Source organism: Cuculus canorus, chromosome 2, assembly GCF_017976375.1.
Source record: "Cuculus canorus isolate bCucCan1 chromosome 2, bCucCan1.pri, whole genome shotgun sequence".
Taxonomy (NCBI): Eukaryota; Metazoa; Chordata; class Aves; order Cuculiformes; family Cuculidae; genus Cuculus; species Cuculus canorus.
This window is the reverse complement of record NC_071402.1, coordinates 135,143,518-135,162,638: the sequence shown is the minus strand read 5'-3', so window position 1 is coordinate 135,162,638 and position 19,121 is coordinate 135,143,518. Positions and strand designations below refer to the sequence as shown.

General features: G+C 38.8%; 1 protein-coding gene across 1 annotated transcript in view; it reads right to left on the bottom strand.

Moving 5' to 3' along the window:
- Positions 1-18,590, bottom strand: part of BET1 (Bet1 golgi vesicular membrane trafficking protein) — a 62,015-nt gene extending 43,425 nt beyond the window's left edge. The window contains exon 1 of the mRNA XM_054059892.1: positions 18,478-18,590. Coding sequence (XP_053915867.1) covers positions 18,478-18,568 — 91 coding nt within the window. The 5' untranslated portion in view covers positions 18,569-18,590. The remainder of the gene's footprint in view (positions 1-18,477) is intronic.
- Positions 18,591-19,121: the final 531 nt, after the last annotated feature.

Below are 19,121 nucleotides of genomic sequence, written 5' to 3'. Positions count from 1 at the left end.
TGTGGTAACTTGGGAAGCCCTGGGGGTTTTCTCTGACATTTCTTTCCATTTGTTACCACTGACATTGATCTGCTTATTAGTCTTCTGTTCCTCTGGAGAAAAAAAAGTCTCATGTATTCACCCACAAATAGTAAGCATTTCTCAAATAAAGTCATACTCCTTGCTAGTCTTTGCAATGCTCCCCTTGTCAACGTGTTAAGCAATCTTTTCCCTTGCATTTCCTTCTTATTGCGTCTGTCTTCTGGTAGGAGTTTTTAAGTAGTTTATCACTAGTATTCTCTTAATTGCCTGAGATTTAGATTTGTGTCTTGAGTGATGTGAAAATAGCCTGATCTTCTAGAATTGGTACTATATAAGATCTCTATATGGGGATTTTCCCAGCTGTAGATTTATGTTTTCCTGGTTGTTGCTCCACCTGTTCATTCTTTATTATGGGAAAAAAAATTAAAAACATTCAGTGTCCCTCTGGGTAATTTATTTCACTTTCTTTTATAATTAAACCTTATGTTGAAAATGATTCAATTTCTGCATCAGACTGCTAGCTTTATGATGGAGCCCAAGAGGTCAGAAATGGTGACATAAATCATTACATTTCATGCTGACTGCATCACTTGAACTTGTGAAGTGTCTCTTGCAGACAGCTCAACTTTAGCAATTTTGCAGTAACGCTTTTAATGCCAGACTAGATTTTCTCTTTCAGCTTTTCTAGGAAGTCTTTCCATTCTGAAGTTTTATTCCTTGCTTTATTTTTTCTGACATCTGGTTTTAAGCTGAATGCCTCTTTTTGCTTTGGGTATGACTGCAGTTCTTTAGCTGTCTGCTTCTCATTCCCTCACTTCTGCATGGATAGCTTCAGGCACAATAGTTAAGTCTTGCAGGTCAGTGACTTTATGTATTACTGCAAGAATCCTGAAAGCCATATATTTCCTCAAACAATAAAAAGCAGCAGATCCATAGTGCCTTCTTCAGGTTAGTTAATATTATATTTCTCAACACCCTTCCTGTTTGTTTCCATTTGGGCTGAGAGGCTTCTGTTCAGAGGAAGCTAAAACAGCCTCTTAGGTGAGATTTTGTGAATCAGTATTTATCTTTCAATTTGAGAACAATTCTTCATTAACACAATGCTCTGGGTTTTTTTCTCTGCCATAGGATCAGAGATAATGGGCTTTTGCTGTCTGTTCAGAGCTCAGTCACAAATACCCAGCTTAGTCCACAACTCTACAGTTCCCTGCAGTGGCAGAATCCAGAAGGGATGTAACTCACATGAGGATGTTTGTATATTTTATGCATTTTATTATGTTGACTTTTTAATGGCAAATTACTGATGTAGTGAGGACACATGCCTTATGCATGTTCTTTAGGGTGTTTATTCATACCTATAATGGGTGATTTACAAATATTGTAGGTAATGTAAATACAGATAATACCTAAGGCGTTATTGATATCTGATACTTATTACTGAACTCTGTCATCATGACTGCAAAAGAAGAAGCTGAAGAGGAGAGAACAGTAGCAGCCAAATGAGGGAGGGAAGCACCTCTGTGCACGCTGTCTGCTAGGCAAAAAGAACGGGGATGGTTGTGCTATGCACCTGACCAGGGCAATCTGTGGGGCCGTAGAAAGCCAATGGGTGGTAAGACTAGACTGCTACCCTGGCCCATGGTGCAGTGGCAGAAAGCGCCTTTGACATATGTGATCACTGGACTGAGTCAAGTATCCAGATGGAGATCCATGACTAGTGGTGTCCCTCAGTGGTCCGTATGTGTCCAGTGCTGTTTAGTATTTTCATTGATGGTCTAGACAGCGAGATTGAGAGCACCCTCAGCAAGTTTGCAGATGACACCAAGCTGAGTGTCTCAGTTGTCACGCCAGAAGGATGGGATGTCATCCAGAGGGACCTGGACGACCTGGAGAAGTGGGCCTGTGTGAACATCATGAGGTTCACCAAGGCCAAGTGCAAGGTCTTACACCTGGGTCAGGGCAATCCACAGTTTCAATACAGGCTGGGGGATGATGTGATTGAGACCAGCCCTATAGAGAAGAACTTGAGGGTGCTGGTGGATGAGAAGATCGAAATGGGCTGGCAAGGTGTGTTCACAGCCCAGAAGGCCAGCTGTATCATGGGCTGCATCAAGAGAAGCGTGGCCTGCAGGTAAAGGGAGGTGATTTTCCACCTCTACTCTGCTCTGCTCTCACAAGATTCCACCTGAAGTACTGTTTCCAATTCTGGAATCCCCAACATAAGAAGGCTATGGAACTGATGGAACAGGTCCAAACGAGGGCCATGAAGATGATCAGAGGGCTGGAGAACCTCTTCTATGGGAACAGGCTGAGGGAGTTGGGGTTGTTCGTCCTGGAGAAGAGAAGGGTCCAAGAAGACCTTGTAGCAGCCTTTCAGTACCTGAAGGGCTCCCTACAAGAAAGCTGGGAAGGAACTTTTTAGAAGGGCATATAGTGACATGGTGAGGGGAGTGATTTTAAATTGGAAAGGGGAAGATTTAGGTTAGACATTAGGAAGAAATTCTTCATGATGAGGGTGGTGAGGCCCTGGCACAGGTTGCCCAGGGAAATCGTGGCTGCCCCATCCCTGGAGGTGTTCAAGGCCGGGTTGGATGAGGCCTTGGGCAGCCTGGCCTGGTGGGAGGTGTCCCTGTCCATGGCAGGGGGGTTGGAACTGGATGATCTTTAAGGTCCCTTCCAACTTGAACAATTCTATGAGTCTATGATTCTACGATTCTACAGCGAGGCATCCTTTTTCCAGTGCATCTGACAAGTCCCTGCCCAGCTTAAGTTAAACAGTGTGCGGCAGATAGCTTCTCTTTATATACTTCCTTCTGTGCAGATGAGTCCATGGGAAGATGCTGTGCTGTTCTGACAGGGGGAGAGTATGCTCACAATGGTACTAGCTTGAGAGGGAGGAAAGGATCTTCTTAACAGGTGTCCTTTCCAGTAACACACCTGGGGTTACACAAGCCAGATTTATTGACAGCATCATAGCCCTTATAAGATCTCACTAATACAAAGAACTAGGGCAGACATGGTAGTCTTTACTACTTGCTGAACAGAGTGGAGCCATGATTTTACAGCCCATAGGTGTTACTTTATATAAAGAATAAATCAACCAGTTATTTTTTTTTTCCCTGTGATGTTCCAGCCTCTCCTTAAAGAAGGTTCCTAGAGCTATTTGCAGTTTGTCATCATTAACTGTTGCTTCTGCGTGATGATTCATTGTGTAGCATTTTTTGGTCTTTTGTTGCTAAGTAAATTTTAGTCAATGGGTGAAAAATTCAGTGATAAATTCCTTATAGAATTCTCAGATTGTCTTGTAAAGAGTTCCTTTATCCTTAGGAAAGCCCTATACATCTCCTATGTGAACATCGGGGTTTCTCAGCGTGAAGAAATGTTACTCTCTGTTTTTTCTTGAGCCCAGTGATATTTTTTATTGTTGTTCTCTAGAGCAGATTAGACAGAACTGAGAGAAATTTGACGGTAGCCTTGCTGTAAGCTCACTGTGCTTTTATAGTATTCATAGAACAAGTGATTTATGTGTAGATGTGCATGAACATTCAGATTTTAAAAAAGAAAACCTATCCTAGAGATTTGATGAATTTTATATTTTCATTTGGTAAGTCATAAACAGACTACAAGGAATCCTTTATAATCCTACTTAGGCAATAGCTATCCTTCAGCTTATTACATTTTACACTTATGTCTGAGGAATATCTGTACCATGCTCATAGACATAATAGGTTGGTGAGGTTCAAGAGCCACACAGTGATGTAAATTGCCTGCATATACCATTCACAGACCTGTTACAGGTTGGGAAAAAAATGGATCTACCCATCAGTGGGAAAAGGATCAAAAATGAACGTATAAAATATTCATAGCTAATAATTAATTAGACCTTACTCTTAATATCTTGAGAAAAAAATTATACTTTCCTTCGTTCTTAGTTAAAACGCAAGAAGTAAGCCTATTTTTCATACAAAGATACATAAAGTATTAAGATGGTGTGTCAAGGACCCACCTACATACACAGCTTTGGGTTTATTTTTGGGTAGTTTTTGTACTCTTTTATCTGTGGGTGGCTGACTACAGCCATCCTTCAAGAGAGTTTTATCACTTTTATGTCTATCAAGCTGTCTGTGAGGCAAGCAGCAAGGCTACAGACTCTGCCCTGAGTTCTCCGTAGGGAATTTCTGTTACTGAGAATTCTGCTTCCTTTCTCAGTGATCTATTTCTCTTCGACTTCCTCTGAGGTCCCAAGACTGGCAGAAGGAAACAGACCCAAAAATGTTTCAATAGGTGAGAGATTTATAGAGACGTCTAAGGAGTCCATCAATCATTCATCCTTTTGAGATAACACCAAACATTAATCATGGTGTGAAGGACAATATGGTTCATTGGTCATTTAAATAAAAGAGATTTCTAACAAAAGTAAATTATGAAAATTTTTTTAATATTAAATTTTTTTAAGTGTATCATCAAGCTCTTATATTGAGTTTTATTTTGCTCAGATATCACAATTGATAACCATACATTACATAAGCTCGATTGTGCTTTGATGATGTTTTCATTTTTTCCTTTAAATGAACAGTCTTTAACTGTGCGCTAAGCAAAATCAGTGTCCCTAGGAAAGCTTTTCTCCCTCCTCCTAAAACTAGGGTGTGAGGGAGAGGTAGATTGTCTCCCCTCTCAGTTTCTTAAAATTTCTTGTGTTAGTTATGAAAAAAAGGAATATTCTGAATATTTAAATAACCAAAACTGGCATGCGTCTTTCCATGGAAAGATTTTATTCTTTAATAAATCAACTTAATTTATTTCTTTAAGAAGCATGAAGAAAAAGTATGATAAGGCAATTCTAGGACCAGCTGAAACCCTTTACAAAAAATTGCTGCATAGTCATCAGATTTTTCATCCTTGTTCTTCATGTAATTTTATGAACATCATTAAACTTCTATATCCATTGCAGATATTGTCTGAAGAGATCACAACTATCTCCATTAGTTTGGTAAACTTTGAGGAGGATGCTAAACCCTCAGTGTTCTGGAAATACCCAAGTTCTGTTAACTGCAAAAAAGGTCATTTGTTTTGCATCTGTGATTCCAATCAAGTACCCATTTATCTTAGAAAACTTCCCTTCCTTATTCACTCAATGATAGAAATATCTAAATAATTAAGGAATTAAATAAAGGGGGTGAGTAGGGGTGGAATTAAGCCTAGAGAAAACAACAGGCAAGGATAATAATTCAAAATATGTATTTAAGTTAAAAAATGACACATTGCTTGCTCACTATAAACTAGACAAGGAGTTTTTCCTGCTTCTAAGAAGGGCTCTCTTTTCATAGATGCAATAATAAAAAATATGTTTTATTTTCAATTGAAGGTGGAGAATAGTTCCAAATATCTTTTTTACTCTTCCTAGTTATTTAAATATTTTTAATAGAAGACCTTTAGTAACTGTACAATGGCCCTTTATTTGCAAGATTGGTTTACCATGTTTCAAGTCCATGCCAAGTACTAAAACCTTGTTAATAAGAGGATCATACTACCAACATAGGAAATGAAGTCATTAGGAAAGGGGACTTTGGGTATAAATAGGGTAATTAAGTCAGATAAAATACATTTTTTAGGTAGTCCAAAGGATCTTCGTGGGACAGTGAGGGCTACAAAATATTAAGATTCTGGGTTTTACCTGGCTGCAGTAAAAATAAAACAGAAGTAAATGTGGTCTATCCTCTCTCTTCAGCTTCTGCATACCTGACTGTGACAGTCTTATCAGGATGTTTGCTGCATATTTTCTGGTCATGTTTCACTGGTGCCTGAAAACAGTCTCACTTCTACATCGTAACAGATTATGTAACTTCAATTTTCACTGTACATGCCTCAACGTATTTCTCCTTTTCAAGAATAAATAGTTCATTTCTTCCAAACAATGAGTGCAAATGTGATTATAGAAGTGCTTGATACAGTCCTGAGAGCTATGAAGAGTAACAGCCTCCTGTGGCAGCAGGGGTTCTTTGCTGAATGGCTAGGTAAATGCTGAGTTATGGACAGATATGTAGCTATACATTAATCAATATAGGCATGTATCTTTTCAGGAGCCATGATTTAGTACTCCCTTACAATTCATTTTCTGCAACAACCTGAATGAAAATCCTCACTTTTTCTTCCTGCATCACAGGTTGCTCTTGTAGATGACATATGGTCATATCTGAGGTGAAAATAAATATCATTTACACATACTCCTTGCCCTGTCTGTTGGGGAGAGTGGGCAACATGTTTGTAGGCTTGTTGTCAGCATAGCAAAGTGAACAGTCTGGCAGACATCAGTGGGACTGGCTGGCTCTCCAGCAGTGAGATACGTTTGGATTGCGAGCTCTGCTGCTGATTAAGCGTGTGGCTCTACTGCAAGGAGAGAAAGGGAATACACATCCTTCCTTACAGAGAATGGGAATGGAAAAGACTTCAGGTATAAATTACATCTACAAACAGTGTTAAAAATGCTAGGTTTTCTTTGATGCATGATTGTCTAAGAAGGGCAATAGAAAGTAAAAGTAAAGCTTTTGCCAGGAGAAGTCACTGTCATCATGATGACCAGACTCTTTCAACAAACTGATATGCCTGTAAAGCTAGCTGTCTTCTGAGTCCTGTTAATCTGCTGCCACTTGATTATGCTTTATTTTCCCCTTAAGGAAAATGTTAATGCATCTCTTAATCTCTTTTAGACTTAAAAGGAAAAAAAAAATCAATGCATTTTGGTGTATTAAGACTGGGTCTGTGTGATCGCCAGCATGGATTGACAAAGTTCTGTAAGGGTCTCAAGTGCTCTTAGGAACAATAATGTTTACTTCCTTTTCTTTACATCGGGACAGACTCTACACATCTGTTAGTCCGTAGCAACAATTCTATTAAATTCAGTGGGGTAAGATTAGCTCTCAGGTGTGCTGAACAATAAAATACTTCATCTCATTTTGCTTAGCATCCTTCTGCCTTTGTGTGCTTCACTACGTCCAATCTGTCACACAGAAAACCACTCTAGTAATACTGCAACACAATTAAATTTGTCATCTGCCATCTCTGATTACCAGATCTTAACAATAAATCTGAGGGTTTTAGTTTTGGGTTTTTTTGGAGATAGCCTGCACGAGGTCAGACACCAGAAGGAATAAAAGTGCAAAACCAAACAAACAAAAAAGCTGTTGTGAAGAAACAGTTCTTGGGAATGCTTTTGTTGAAAATAAATACAGTCTCATATAAAAGATAAGGGCTAGGGAACTGATCTAATCTCCTGAAATGAACCTGAGATCCTGAAGGGACTTTCTGATGATATTACACAGTCATACACACTTCTGAAACTTTGATGGCAGGGCAAAGTCAGAGAATCTTAAAAAAAATACATATATATCTATCTCTCTATATCTCTACATATATCAAATTTCTTATAGAGTGTCTGAATAAGAAATCCATTTTAATGAAAATGTCCAGATTTAAAACACACAAATCCAAACTCTCTTCAGATTGTATTTCAAGTCAGATCTTTCAGAAATTACAAGAACTGGAGCAAGCCTATCCAAGACAGCCGTGGTGGGTGCCCTCTTTGTAAATTGGCCCCATTTCAAACTGGTCTTTTGGACTACAATGTATGTCATGGGCAGAGAAGCCTCAACATCCTTCCTGTTTCCAAGTGTATGTATCTGGCTTCTATCACAAACCTCATCCTAGAAATGAGAAACATTTATAAAGCAAATTGAAAGCCATTATTAAATGCTACATTAAAATGTAAATTGAAGCTGGGCATGAGCTTATAATGTGCACTTGCAGCCCAGAAGGCCAATTGTATCCTGGGCTGCATCAAAAGAAGCGTGGAAGGCAGGTTGATGGAGGAGACTCTCTCTCTCTACTCTGCTCCAGTGACACCCCACCTAGAGTACTGTGTCCAGCTCAGGAACCCTCACCACAGGAAAGACATGGACCTGTTGAAGGATGGCCACAAAAAGATCAGGGGCTTGGACCACCTATCCTGTGAAGAAAGGCTGGGAGAGTTGGGGCTGTTCAGTCTGGAGAAGAGAAGGCACTGGGAAGACCTTCTTGCTGCCTTTCAGTATTGAAAAAGGGTCTATGAGAAAGATAGAGAATAACTTTCTAGCAGGGCCAGTTGCAATAGGACAAAGGAAAATGGATTTAAACTAAAAGAGAGGAGATTCAGACTAGATATAAGAAAGAAATTTTTTACAATGAAGGTGGTGAAACAACAGCACAGGTTGCCCAGAGAGGTGGTAGATACCCCATCCCTGGAAGCATTCAAGGTCAGGTTGGACAGGGCTCTGAGCAACCCAGTCAAATTGAAGATGTCCCTGCTCACTGCAGGGGGTTGGAGTAAGTGACCTTTAAAGGTCTCTTCCAACTCAAACTATTTTATAATTCTACGAAATGTCAGTGAGCTAAATCTATTTTTATAACAAAAAAAAATGGTTACAAAGAATTCTAATCTTCTCCCAAAATTCTCACAGCTTTAATTAATTTCATTTTCAGAAGAGCTGAGTGCAGTTCCTGTTTACGTTATCAATTAGTATTTCTGCCTTACAGCTTTCAATGTTCCAGCCTCCCACATGCAACCAGCTATCATCACAGCACAGTGAGTTCACAGCCAGCTTAGCTTCTATGGAGCAGCACTGAGTAACATTATTATTCTGAAGGACAAAATAGCTACCCTGCTATCTGTATATTTAATGATACAGCATTAGCTAAGGGTCCTTGTCACCGCTGAAGAGAGACAACCATAAGAAGTGTCTGTATTTCATAGATAAAATTATTTGAGGCTTTCCAAATCTTTTTTAGTACTGCCATATTGTCCATTTGGCGTAACAGTGTAGAGGTGCCTAATCTGCTTTAAAATGAGACATCTTAAGTACTACAAAGAGTATGAGGTTGTGCTTATTGTTTGGATAACACACACAGCTAAGTTGACTTCAATGCTTGCAACACTCAAGCTGACAGCTCATTTAGAGGATGCCATGCAGTTCAGCACAACAGAGAGGCATACCTTTACTGCAAACAGAAAATAAACATTCTACAAAAATCAACAACATAGGAAAGGTGTTGTACCACAGTTCTTTTTAGCAGTCGCAGTATAAACTACTGGAAAATTCTTTAGGGAAATTGTTTTTAAAACAGTTTAAAACAGTTAAAAAGTGCCCAGGATGGCAGATGTCAAGTCTATGGATGGTGGTGCTGCTCTGCCTGCTACAGACTGCCAAATGCAGACCAAGGGTCAGGTGCATGTGATGCATGCAATACGTCACCCTGAATCCACAGGAACTGTTGTTCTAGGGCTATTCAAATCCTTCCCCACGTGGCTCCCGTCACCCCTGGCATAGGAGCAAACCCCATAAATGGCAAACCTTCTGCTGCCTCTTGCATTATTCAGCTGCCTTCTTGCAGTACATGTGCAGGAGGCAGCAGCTTCTTGCTGCACTGTTTGGTCCTTGACTTCACTGTCCAGACCTTGAACCATGGTGCTTACTGGTTTTGCCTTTTAGGACTTAACTTTTCAAGCCCCCAGTGCATTGCAGAGCTGAGTTTCAGGGAGTGTGTTCAGATTTCCTTTTCTATGGGTGATGCTACAGGCTAGTTGGTCTTAGTGATATACTAGAATACTCAGCTGACCTGGAAAAGCGTCATCTGACAAAAGTTTCATATTCTTAGTTCACATACACTTTGCCAGCAGTTTGGAAATGGCCCTCATAGATGTCAACAGCAGCCGAATGAGGGGAGACAACGCCTGGCTGCTTCAGAGGAACCTAAATTCTGGAGATGTGCATTGCAATTGTGGACAGAATGGCTGGGGAGGAGAAAGCAACAAACATAATAAATATACACTTCTTTTTCTTCGTTAATACCAGTAACACACTAGTGTAGCTCTCCCTGTACGTCTCACTAGAGTGGGTAGCACACTAATGTAGGTCTCAAACATAAAAGTTTTCTTAGTGTTTTGTTCAGGAGGCTGTAATGACAACTGATAACAAGATGCTTTATTCAGCAGTGGAAAATTTTTATTTTTACTCTTAAGACTCTTATGAACAAGATTTATCACCATATGATTCAATTTGAAGTAGAAATGGAGACTTTAAATTTAGTTTTTCATTTGTGGAATTACAATTCATTTTTATTCCATAGCTTTCTCCCTATTCCATTGCTCCTAGCTCTTCTAGAACCTTCAGCTTCTAAATCAAGAACTAAAGTGCGTGAACTTCAAACATTAATTTCTTCTTGAATGTTTTGTTTTGTCACAACGCTCTTGTTGGGTCACAGCCCTTTATGATATAAAAGCCGAGCAAAAGAACTGCTCAGAGAAAGGAAAAGCATATTATAGTCTGTATGAATAAAACCCCAACTTTCCATTCCATATCTTCCTGTCATAACCAGGCCACCGGGTGACGTTTGGTGTAGTTCAGTTTCATTTCTGACCTGTGGCCTAAGGCAAAGTTGCCTGTATTAGCCCACTTGTCAGAGCCACCTAGCCTAGCAAGGATCTCTTATTGATCTTGTTTAAAATAAATAAATAACTATATAAATAATTAAAGCAGGCTTTGGCCTTCAGCGCACCTTAAAACAATCAAAACACAGACCTGCAGGTAGTAACTTGGCTGTAATGTTTGACTGGGAGCTGAACAGAGAGGTAGCCCTTTCCAGGACTCTCACTAGTATGTTAATTGTTGAAGTCCCAGCCGATAATGGCAAGGGAACAATTACAAGATCTTCAGCAAATGAGGTTTAAGGGAAACTGAGCTTTTCCACAGCTGAAAGTGCTGTCTGCACCTTAGTGCCAAGAATGTGATGTCAAGTTGCTGAATATCTCCATACTCTTGGAAGTCATCCTTTCATTCAGCTGCAGGATTTTTTGAAGAAACTTCTGGGAAAAATGCCCAAATGTAAATATTTGTGCCTTCCCTCATTGTCCTCCGGTGCAACAGCTGCAAAGTACAGCATTTTCCAAGACTTGCATGCCTATTTGCTAAGCTATAATCCTGACTAACTTTCTTGTTTTCCTTAGTCATAATTTCAAGACTGAAAATAAAACTAATTGTTGTTCACATTCGCCTTCCACCACTTATGGTCCAAAGTTTGGATGGAACTTGCAAGGAGATAAGGACATGAATTGGCATTAGCTGTTGGCCTACAGCTGAATAATATGAAAAGAAATCCTGTCTTTTACACTCATCTGTCCCATCCTCACCCGTTGCCCCACTACATAAATAGTAGAGGTTGTTTTCTTCAGCATTGCTGTGTGGCTCTGTCTTACTGAAGTTACTTTTGTGCCAAGATACACCATGTGCTCTCCCAGCTTTATCCCTATTTTCATCACCTTCCTTAATTGTTTTCAGTTCAGACTATATACCTCCCCACACATTGCTTTGGCACTGCATGGCCGTGCCATGTAACGCTGAGATAATCCCTGCTTCAGGGGATAATCCCCCTAGTTTCAGGGGGTTTTGTTGGGCAGAAAATGGAATCGACTGGGAAGATTTAAGTGCTTACTAGACACAGTCTCACAGGTAGCTTCTCAATATTAGAAGTGAAAGGGAAGAGCAAGCAAGGACAGCAAACATGAGCCCAGAGCAAGGCCATGTGCCAATCTCTAGTTTGCAGCATGAAGGAGACTAAAGAGGTGAGAAGTGCCCTTGGCAGAGTCCCAAAGCCCAGGGACTCCGCAAGATGAGCTGGAAGGGAGCATGGAAGCTGGGACCAAATCCAGAGAGCCAGCCTAGACTACTGCTGATGCATTTCTCTGGGACTGTATTTAGATGCTGTAGAACAGATTTGTTAGAGAACAACAATTCATGGCTCCTTTCACATTTTCAGGAGTTTATTGTCCTTTACTATCTCTGCTAATCCAGTCTATCTCATTTGATCCTTACAATATCACCTGTGAATGTGTTTATATGCTGCCTCTATTTCATTCTCATTTATCGCCAAAAATCCATTTCCTCAGTATTCAGCTCAGCCAACATGAATCCCACCCTGTCCTCTGGAAGATATTATTGGGTCTGTAGCAAAATAATATTTTTGGAAAGATACAAAAGCCTCAACTTATAAAGCATTACCGTGGTATATCTGTATTGATACAAGATGACTGAGGACTCAGTGTAAGAAATGGCAGCAGTCACTTACCCTGAAAACACCTCTGCCTTCCCTCTACATTTAAAGTACTGATTTTTAGCTACACCGATATATTCAACATCAGAATCCCAGGAAAAGAATATTTTAAAGAAAGAAAAAGAATAAAATTAATTATTTAAGATGCCTAATATGAATTATGTTAAGTTTCAGAAAAGCAGCACAAAAAATTGAATAAATACACTGCAAAAGAGATAGCTAGTGAAATTTCTTGCCATGAAAGTAGGCAAAGCACTGTTTAATGATAAAGTGAAAAGAGATCTCTGTAGCAGCTTAGATGTTGCCCCAAGAGAGGGCTCTTGCTATACGCAGCCTCCTTGTAAACACCACAGTAAGTGAGCCAGGAAAAGTCCATGCCCTTAAACAATGACATGACAAAATACACAGGGAATTAGACAGATACATGGCAACAGGCTGAGTTTTCTACATTCTCACCTGGGATCTTTGAGCAAGAATGGAAACATTCCACAGAATGGCAAGAACGCTGATTAAATGTCAAGTGTTTCATCTCAAGAACAACTGAAAAGAGATTAGCTCTGTTGTTTTTTGTTGTTTTTTTTTTTTTTTTTACATTTAGGTTATATAATTGTTAGATTGCACATATTCATCTAGTTATTAAAAAATATTTCTGCTAACAAAAGAGCTGGGGACACACTGAGCACCACAACAGTACAATGCATACAGTTTTAAATCTTGCTTATTCTAAGTGCTTCTTTTTCATATACATTAAGGTTTTTTACTAGCTACCTATATCTACAGATACAATATAGAAAGAGCCTGTTTCAAAGTGGTAAAGAATGTCTAAAGTCTGCTAAAAAACACAGACAGGATCCACTCTTGCAATCAGGTATTCCATCATCTAAAATGAGGCTCTTCAGCTCCTTTATAGGCTGTCTCACACAAAATCAGTACACTGTGAATTTCTAAGAGATAGTGGTCCTAGCGTATGAATCCTTGTAAACATGTCTTATTAGGACAGACACATCCACAGACTGAAAAAAACTTGAATAATAGATCCATTATGAAGTGAATACTGTTTCCTTAAAAGAAAATCAATTTGAAATATTCTGCTTTAGTGACAAAGCACATTGATATTTTCAAGAATAAGTTATTTTTAAGCAAGGTCATTAATTAATGGCAACAATGTTTTTTGGGTTCCCTTCATTATATAGGAGCTCATAACTTTTATCATAAAGAGACAAGAATCTCTGGCTTTTGTGTATTACACAGATGTGGATATGAAAATAATGTGCTGAAACTTTTGAAATTCCTTTGGACTTTCAGTGCTGTAAATTAGAGAACAGTTCAGGAAATAAAAAAAAAAAGAACGTGAGAGCCTTACACTTCTAAATCTTTGCACAGTGTATGGTTTGGTCACTAATCAAAGCAACAAGGGTAAAAGGAGGAGCTGCAAAAATGCCAGTGGGTGGGTTAGTGACTGCGCTTTCTGTTGTGCTCTGACTAATTTTATGCACTCTCTCTGAAAATGTTTACCAATATAACCTGTCTGCAATTTTACTTAGGGATTTGACTTGACAAGGTCTGGCGGGAACACATACAAGGAAAATGAGCTTCAAACCTATTTGCATTCCTACTGGAAACTTGGCATACTTCCAGAACAGAGTAGAAGCTTGAATGTCTTGTAGCTTAGATACAAACCAGCATTTTGACTTTCTAATCGAGGCCCAGAATATATATATTCATCTCAACTACTGCACTACTGGTTTTGAAAGTGAATGTTCGAGAAAATTGCAGCCGACCAATTGCAGCCCACCTGTTTGTACAGAAGATTAAATTCTACAATAAATTACTTACTGTGTATTCACCCATATCTAAACAGTGTTTAGAACTGCTTATAAAAGGAAATTCACACAAAAATACTTAAATAATCTATTGAAGTCTTGTGAAAGCAGGGAAAGTTGCAGCTGCATTAATATTGTGTATTCATTAAAGGGAGGGACAGGACTGACAGCCTGAGGGAGAGAGAGAGAGAGAGAGAGAATTGCAATGAACAATTCTTCCAGAACTAAATGTGCGAATTCGAGCGATTAAACTGTAAGCTACTCAGACACATTTCAAGGCTAAATGTTAACACCCTATAGGAATAAGAATAGACTGGCTTGCTGAGAGTGCAGCAAGCTTTATTTCAGAGTTTCTCAGTCCGTATATCACATAGGCTACAGCCTAAAGCTGGCTGTTCTGAGTATAACATCCTCTCCTATGTGGCTAGACCTACCTCCGTAGTCAAAGCCATCAAGTGCAGTAGCAGTTAAGTGTGCTCAGTTTCACAACTGCAGTACTCAGATTGCTCACTGCAATGAAAAACCTCATCTAGTGTCCAAGAAGTTGGAAATAAGAAAAGATATGTTTCACCTAACTCATTTTTCAAAAGGATATACCAACAGCTTAAAAATGAGGGATTGCATGCTGAAGTAGCAAAAAGGGGAAATAAACTTTACAGTGATGTTCACTCTGATATTTCCTTTTAATGAAGCCACAGTTGCTACTTAGCAAATTTACACTGAAACACTAGTTATTTAGATAAAACTCATTCTAGCCTTAGTCACTTAAAAATTAATTAAAACTTTTAGTAGTACTAGTAACTATTAATTAGCATGAATGGAATAATGAACTTTCTGATTTTCTGATTTTTTACTTTCTGCATTGTATCTTTGTAGAGGGCAAGCAGAGCATAGCAATATGGAAAAATGATTATGAATTTCTCTACACTTTCATAACTAACTCCATTGCTCTTTGTGTGAAAAGAATGTACTTTGTTTTGTTCTGACACAGGAAATTAAGACTGCCAATTATTTTCTCATTCATCCTAGCAACAGTTTACCTGGCAAATACAGCAATGGTCATGAATATAAAACCCACACACAGACAAGCAACTTCTATATTTACAAATGGAAAATTGCCAGGTAAATTTTAAGTAAAAGAGCTAAGGTAAGAGGTGACTTCAACAGAACTACAATTTTTAAAAGGGATTTCCTAAAAATCAGAGGTTTCCCTGCCTACTTTTATTTTGCATACTTAACTGCCAATGTAAAGGGCAAAAATAAACATAAAAATCAGTCAGTGTGCTGGGGAAGAATGAATGGTCTTTTGTTCTACCCATTTCTATGGCTTGACAAATTACAAGTGCTAAAACAAAGAACGGGAACCATTATAAATATTATAGTGCATTCCAGGACATTGTTTTCATAAACTTTTTGAGTTAGACTAATAGAAAGACTAAGCAAAGAGCTCATACATCCTATTGGAATAGTGCAGCCTTTGAATTAAGGTAACACAAAAAGGTGATTTTGGCTAAAATACATGAGATAGAAGTTTTCTCTTTCCATGCCACATTCATGAGTCTGGAGATACACCAGTTCTCCACTGAGTTCAATAGAATGAGTTCCGTCTACATCGGTGAGTTTTGACTGTATACTCCTTGCAGATATGATCCCTTTATTGTGAGTTTGTATTTTTCAATATTCACATTTCCTCTGACTTTTCTTCCCATCCAGCCTTCTGCTTTTGAAGTTGTACATGCCATCATTTCTCTGGCTCTACTAGAAAGCCCTCTCTAGGTAGATCCTATTATTATGTTTGCTTTTTTCATATCACGTCACATTTACGACAGTTAGTTGTGTTGTGATAAACTCATGTATCTTGATCTTTTTCTGTTTGCTGTTTCCAACTAGTAGGCTTCTTACACTTAAACCAACTTTTTTTTATCCTTAAATTTGTGGCATTGCATTTAGCGTTGTTACGTTTCATTTAATTTTTATAATTTTTGCATTCTGGATCATCCTGCTCTTGCAGCAGGATACTTTAACATTTACCTATATTCGCAGTATCTCCCACCTTGTGTCGTCAGCAATTTTCTTCCCACATTTCTAACGGGGTCAGGGTCATTAATGAAAACAATAAAAGGTCACTATAGGATTCTCTACCACAAGGATGCTGTAGACGAAGTCTTTACTTTTTGCCAGTGTTGATTTTTATCCTGCTATGCTGTCAGCTTTAATTCCTTGAGAAATGCTGACAGCTACTTCCTCCAGTCCATCAGCTGCATTTTATTTATTGTGAGCTGAACTGGCCAGAAGGTATCAGTGTCTTGGTCGCAGTGCTTTAACAGAACTACATACTGCAGAGACAAAACAGAGAGTCTGACTTGGCTCTCACAAGTTCTGCATTTTTAATTCAAGTGAAAGAAAGTGTGTTTGTTCCTAGCATACCCAGTTATTTGCCATCCCTTACTTTTGATGCTAAACCATACAAGCCTTTTTTCTTTCTGGCAGTCACAAGCACTAGTTTCATATAAAGACTGACCTTTACTTCATTACTGACAATAAGCCAGCTCTGAATGTGTATTTGCTTAGCTCATAGATACCCACAGGGACTTCATATGAAAATAGACTGTGGATCTGGAAATTACACAGGAAGAAAGGAAAAGTCTAACTCAAGGTGTTTTGATTTCACTTGCTAATGTCCAGAGGGAGGAAATCCTCTCATCTCTTCTGAATCAAAGGCAGTTCTCAAGTTTGTAGGCAAGAAGGTCACAAAAGCTGATTAATTCAGCTTGAGGACTCTCAAATATTCAGGAAGAAAGTAAGACTGGGTGAGAAACTTAACAAAGCACTTCAAAATGAAAAATACATTTATATTTTGAAACGTCAGTTTTGACAAAATTAATTTCTTGTTAAAAAAAAAAGAAAAACTACTCTTGAAGTCTTCTGGATTTTGCCATTATGGGAAGTAATATCTTAATCTCTTCACTTTGAAATAACTTTTAAAATTATTTTAAAAACATATATGTTGTAAAACACTGACTACTCACTTTGCTTGGTTTCACAGATTACCTCTATTTAGGAAGAACCGATCTATGACAGTCAGATTTCACTAACTGATCTTGTTAATTTAAAGGTACATACCAAATCTTTCTTCTTATGTACAGGAAGAACTGATGAAGTAGATTTTTTCTTTCTCTGTTCACACAAATATATGCCCTTTGCTCATCATTCCATGAAAAAGCCATTTCCTGAGGTGTTTCTGAGGCCTGGACACCAAGGCTGGCTCAGACAGTCACTTGAGCCTGGGACTGAAGGTAGTTCTGGCTGCTACTGAGCTTTAGAACCTGTGGTCTCCCACTGGCTCGTCATTTGCAACCCAAGGAACCAGTTCTTCAGGTCTCCTATTATAACTGGATACATAAGCATTCCTAACCTTGTTCCAGACGCTATCTTTGTTGAAGAGTGGTAATATAGACAGAAAGGTCTGGAATTACCACAGAACTCAAGAGGGTTTAACATGCACCTTTCCCTCTTGTAGTGCAGTCCAAGCCCTGTTACTGAACAGTGATTGATAAAAGCATACACACAGCTTCATCTGCTCTTTAGTATGAAGCTTCAGAGCTCTGGGTGGAAAGCAGAAAGTCACTGCCTGATGCCACTGTGAACAGTGGGAATTGTATATAGTCACACTTAGAGGACTTAAATTAAAAAATTTACATGCTGCAGCCTTCTATGCAGCCAGCAGAAAATAAGTTGTTAGCAGAAAGGACATGTTGGAGATGAAAAAGTCAGTCGAAAGTAAAAGTGGTTTAAATGGAATTGGAGTGTGGGGGCATCAGAGTATCAGCATTCATAAAAGGCAAACATTTCTTTCTGCTCTGGTGCTGCCATAGGGAGACATTTAATAAGAATTCACTGTCATGATGCATTCAGTGCTAGCCTGGTTTACCACCGTGCTAGGAACATGCATCGTTTTGCTTACTCTCAATTTAAACATGTTTTTTATCTTAGTTATGTTTAAGTGTTCGAAATTATTTAACAGAGAGGTTAAGATCTGGAACACAATCTGGTTTATGTTATCAGAAAGGGAAATCTGGAACTTGCAGTATTATATGTTTGTTTTCATTTTCCTTGAAGTCAAAACCTGTATCTAAAAATATGCTTTCATTGAAGCACAGTTTTGGAGTGAGGCATAAACTCCTTTTTGGATTTCTATAGCCTACAGTACATAGGAAGTCAGATTAGATAACAAAAAAAGGGCCCCTTTGAGCTGTAAGAGTCTTAAAATTGTCAGAATTGCTCCACAATGCCGCCTAATGACACAGACAGGTTCACATGAGATCCATTTTCAAGACTCACAGTATGCAGGTCTTCAGTACACAGCAATCAATATTTTATAGATTCTACAAATAGCCTTTTAATTAAAATAGTATTCAGACACAGACAAAAATTGTGCTAAATGAAACATTAGGTGTCTGTTACGTGCATGTTAAACAGGCTATTAGTACTTTACCTTCCTGTTGCATATGTGGAAGTCTGTAGAAGTTCCCTGGCAGCAAGGAAATCCAAAAATCCTCTTTAAGATGTAGATCATATTTTAGCATATGGGAAGGAAAGCTTGTAATAAAATACTAGTAGGAACACTCTGTCTGCAAGGGTTGTTGGAGGAGGAAGAATAGATCTTTTGTAACGTTTCTGTGAGATGCAGAAAGGAGCTGTATTCAGAGACAGATGTTTTCCATCAAAAATCTGTCAGCCCTGGGTATTTCCCTTGTTAACCTTGCTGGGAAATGTGTCATGATGCCTAAGCAATTACTTTCAGTCCATAGCAGATAATCAGGATAATTTTTAGATGTTTGTGTTTGGAGTGGTACACCATTAACTATCAGTACTGCCATCACCTCAGGAAACTGAAAGACGTAAATGTTTCTGAGCTGATTTGGTTGGTTGTGTTCCTCTGGGTTCTACAGATTTCTTGACTGCAAGACAATATTTCTGTCACCAAACTGGTCTTCCTTCATAGTGTATGGTGTGATCTGAACTGTAAGTGCATCCCTCAGAAAAACATTTAGGAGAGGATTCATGCTTTCTGTGACGTTCAGCTGTTTGAAACTTTTTCTGCTCCCAAAGGCCATGTCTAAGGAGCAGTTGCTGTGA